General features: G+C 35.4%; 1 protein-coding gene across 1 annotated transcript in view; it reads left to right on the top strand.

Annotated features, from left to right (window-relative positions):
* Nucleotides 1-4,834, top strand: part of MYO3A (myosin IIIA) — a 410,482-nt gene that overhangs the window by 171,579 nt on the left and 234,069 nt on the right. The window contains exons 11-12 of the mRNA XM_006871683.1: nt 902-1,006; nt 1,115-1,198. Of these exons, the coding sequence (XP_006871745.1) occupies nt 902-1,006; nt 1,115-1,198 (189 nt within the window). The remainder of the gene's footprint in view (nt 1-901; nt 1,007-1,114; nt 1,199-4,834) is intronic.

Consider the following 4,834-nt stretch of genomic DNA (forward strand, 5'->3'; position numbering starts at 1 on the left):
AAAAGAAAATGTGTACTTTATGAACTTGAAAGTATCCATTATTTGGCAACAAATGATTTAAATATAGTGTAGTGTTCTGGAATTGTAGGCGGTTGTTTTTCCTTTTTAATAGGACTGATTCTCTTCTAGAAATTTGTGTGCTCTTTAAAATTGTTATTTAATTTATCTGTGTCTCTTTATTCTTATATATGAATTTGTAATTACGTTATTTTCTGCCACCCTAAAAATTACAGGAATAATGATAAATTTATGAACCTAAATTTAGCTTTCAGAAGAGCTAAGCTATTGTGCAAGTTCTTTATATTAACCACATGGTCTTGAAGAAATTGAAGGAGGGCATGTATGTTAAATGATGTAAAAGAAAATAGTGGTAGGCATAACAAGGGGTTTCAAAACGTTCATGGAAAAATGGAATTTAAAGATAATGGAATTTTCCCACAAATGTTTTGAAGTCTCTCTTAAATGATAAATTATTTTATTTAAGGAGTAGTTAAAAAAGTGATATCTGATTGGCTTATTTACAAGTATTATTTTATTTAATGAAATAATAATATTTTGAAATCTTATGCTTAACTTTAGAATTGGTTTACAGAATCTTTTATGTACCACTGTCTGTTGTATTGCCATATCATATCATATTTATAGGATTTTAACAATGTCAGGCTTTTATTTTACATAATTGGGCATGATTTGTGCTTTTTTTTTTTTTTTTTTTTTTTGTATTATATAGCAAGCTTGAAATAATATATTGGTAGTGTGAAACTGTATTTTGATTGCTATTTTCCTTTAAAAATTAGAACTATGTCTATAAAGCATCCAGGATGTATATCCTTTTTAAAAAAGAGAAAAAAGAAAGAAATCCTGCAAAACTTCATATTTTAAATTTATTTTTAACTTTTAGCATTCCAAAATATATATTGGAGCCAAGAGAACTGCCAATCCTCCTCATATTTTTGCAATGGCTGACTTAGGATACCAGTCTATGATTACATATAATTCAGATCAGGTAAGGGAGAATCTCATGCTCTCTGGAATTTCCCTTTTAATTTCTCAAGTGTTGACTGAATTTTGGGAGAATAAAGTTTTCTCATAGCTCCCTTTTTCCACTGTGCAGTGCATCGTTATTTCTGGAGAAAGTGGTGCCGGGAAGACCGAAAGTGCTCATCTTTTAGTTCAGCAGCTGACGGTTCTTGGGAAGGTATAAATGACTTCTCTGTTCTTATGGAAATATTGAATAATGTATCTTAGAAGTTAGTAAAATAGAGTAATAATATTCACTAAGTTACCTGCATTTAATAGCACATAGAAATTCTCTAAACCACATTTGTCATTTGAGAGTTTAAAATATAAAAACAATATGAGAATATTTTGTTTGAAAGATACTGTAACTGTTCTTAGTCTTACTAGGGAAGGCTATCTAAATATGATTTTTCTTTTTTGAGGCCCAAAGCATTTGTTGAATATTTTCTTTAGTTTCTTTCCTTTTGTTTCTAGCTGTTTACAAAGCAATCAGTTTACAAAATTAATTGCATTTCGGTAGACTGGCAGTGATCAACTGGAAATTGAAGTTGAGTTCAATTTCTGATTGAAACTTCAAACTAACATTTACAATGCCACCAAAAAATTATAAATACTTAAATTGAAATCTCACAAAACTATGTCTAATGTTTATATATTGATACCCACAACAAGGTTAGAAATTGAAGTCCTAACTAAACAAAGATATAAACCAATATTCATAAATTAAAAGATTAAATGTTATTTTAAATGTCAGTTATTCCTGGTTTCGGTTATGGCAGCAGCAGAGACAGTCAGATAGGAATGCTTCTGAAAACCCAGAGAAGCTGTGCTCACGGAACAACACCAAAGCTCTGGATCTAGCATAAGACCCCAGGCATCAGTTTCCCACACATGCAAGTGGAAAATCACGATATAAAGGAAAATAAAATTATAAGAACAGAGGATCTGGGAGTTCAGTCTATGTGGCCACCCCGCCCTGGCGAAGTTCAGAGGGCGGGGCTACAGCCAGACCTGCACAGGGCACCAGCGCTGAAAGTAGTGACATTTGCAAAAGGAGGTGTGGGGGATTCTACACTTTTTTTCCTCCTCTTCCCTGTCACACTTTCTTTACCCGGCTCGGATGCCTTCATGTGGGTGGTGCACAACCCACCAGAAAAAAAAAAAAAGTCCAGTGCTGACACCACAGTAGCTTGGTGGCTACTTATTACATCAGCCTCAGGGTCTCATTCCTAAAATTAACATGTGCAGGATCCTTTACTCTGACCTATCTAGCAAGAAAAAAGCAGGCCCATCTGGCCTGACAAACAAACCATATGAACAATCTGTAAAACCCCAACATAAAAGGACGCAACTATCTCAAAAATTATGCTGTACACATGCAGGTACGTACTGTCCTTCAGAGACAAAAATAGTAGACAATCTTTCTCTCATTAACTTCTCAATATATACCTGCACACCTCTATGGTGGTGAATAGAGAAAGGGTCTGAGCAAGCGGGCACCCCCACCTACTGCTGGAGGCTTCTACAGTACACACACACTGCCTGTGTAGCAAGGTGACTGGACAGACGGTCACAGTTTTATTTTTGTTTCTAAGTGGTGGTTTTTATCTCTACTTTTATATTGCTTCTGCTTTTGGTCCTTTGGATCACAGGATTTTTCCTGGAGGTGGGAGCTTTTTCTCCCTACGTTACCCAAGAAGAGACAGCAATCATGGCCATATAGCCAACCTACAAGCATGCCCCATAATATTCCACCATTGAGACAAGAGCCAATAACATCTGCTAAGCATTACATGCAAAAAGAAAAGCCTATCTCCTTATCATATCTACCAGGAGACACCCAGTAAGCTTAATAACACAACAACAAATATCCATTTAAGTATTTAAAAACCCACACAACTACTGGAAGTGACAAACGAACACAACAAAAGATCTCAAGACATGTCCAAAAACAGAAAAGAGTAACTGAGACAAATGAGCTGCAGACAGACAAAGGCTCACCAGAAGAGGAAGAGCAGTTTTGGATTTGCCTGAGAAGGAATTCAAAAGAATGATGTGGAACAAATTCAAATGCTTCGAAAAGGGGTGGAGGAAAACAAGGAAGAAGTCAGGAAAGTACTACAGGAGCAGTCAAACAAAATTGATACAGCATTGGAAAAAAATTCAAAACCTGCAAAAATATCCAGATGATTAATAATAAAATATCAGAAATGGACAATACACTGAAAGGGGAAAAGAGCAGAATGGAAAAGATGGAAGCTAGAATTACGAGCTGGAAGACAAATCTCTCAATACTGCTAAGATACAGGAGCAAGCAGAAAAAAAGATTTAAAAAATCTGAAGAGAGTACGATTCATTCTGGATAATATGAAGAGGAACAGCTTAATAATTATTGGCATTCGGGAACAGGAAGAGTCAGAGAAGTCCACAGAGGAGATAGTTGAAGAGCTTCTTTAAGAAAATTTCCCTAACATCTTGAAAGATGAGAAGAGAAACATTCAAGAAGCCATATATACCCCAGGATGGATAGACCCCAAAAGAAAATCACCAAGACATATAATAATCAAGCTCTCCAAAATCAAAGCAAGAAGAGAATCCTAAAAGTGGCCAGGGAAAAAAAGAAGTGTCATGTACAAAGGCAAGTAAATAAAATTAGGCTCTGACTTCTCAGCAGAAACCATGCACGCAGGAAGGCAATGGGGAGACATATACAAAACCCTAAAAGAAAAAAACCAAAAAACTGCCAACCAAAGATCATCTATCCAGCAGAACTATCAATCAAATATGACGGTGCAATCAAAACATTCCAGGATAAATAGAATCTAAGAGATTTTGTCAAAACCAATCCAGCACTTCAAAACACCCTAAATGGAGTTATTTGGACTGAAAACCAACAAGAATAGACAACAACCAGAGACTGCATGGCAACAAGAATAGACAACAACCAGGCATGGCAACACCACCTGGAACTCAGTCGACTGATAGCAGGGTTCATAACAGAATAAAACTACAACAACAAATTCAAAGGAGCTGGTAGGTCAACCGAAGGTCAAAATAATATCAATGTCAAAGAAGAGATAAATGTAGAAACAGGATCCAGGGGATGGGATTCAGGTAGATTACAGGATACGATAGATTCTCTTAAGTGGAGAGAAAAGTTAATAGACTATATAAGGTAACCCCAAAGACACTTAATAATTTACAACTTACCATGAAAATGATCTTCCAAGCAGAACAAGCAAACAAAAACTAAGAACAAACCGACAAGAAACAACACAAAGCACACAAACTCAGCACAAGAAGGCATGTAGAACAAAGGAACGAAAGTACTACCAAAAAATTAATATAATAGCAGCAATTAATTCATACCTATTGATAATTACATTGAATGCCAATGGATTGAATCACCAGTAAAGAGTCAGAGAGTGGCAGAATGGATAAGAAAAGAAGACCCTTCAATATGCTGCCTGCAAGACACACCATACACACAAAGACAAAAACAGACTAAAAGTTAAAGGATGGAAAAAATATACCAAGCTAACTGCAATAATAAGCAAGCAGGAGTAACAATTCCAATCTCTGAAAAAGTAAACTTTAAGACAAAAACCAGCATAATAGATAAAGAAGGACACTATGTCATGATCTAAGGGACAATTGAACAAGACGACATAACCAAAATAAATATCTATGCTCCCAATGAAAAAGCACCAAGATATATGAAGCAAACCTTACTAGAACTGAAGAAAGAAATAGATAAATCTACAAATATAGTGGGAGATTTTAATACGCCACTTTCGAAAAGGTATAGAACAAC

Source organism: Chrysochloris asiatica, unplaced genomic scaffold (genome assembly GCF_000296735.1).
Source record: "Chrysochloris asiatica unplaced genomic scaffold, ChrAsi1.0 scaffold00172, whole genome shotgun sequence".
Classification (NCBI taxonomy): Eukaryota; Metazoa; Chordata; class Mammalia; order Afrosoricida; family Chrysochloridae; genus Chrysochloris; species Chrysochloris asiatica.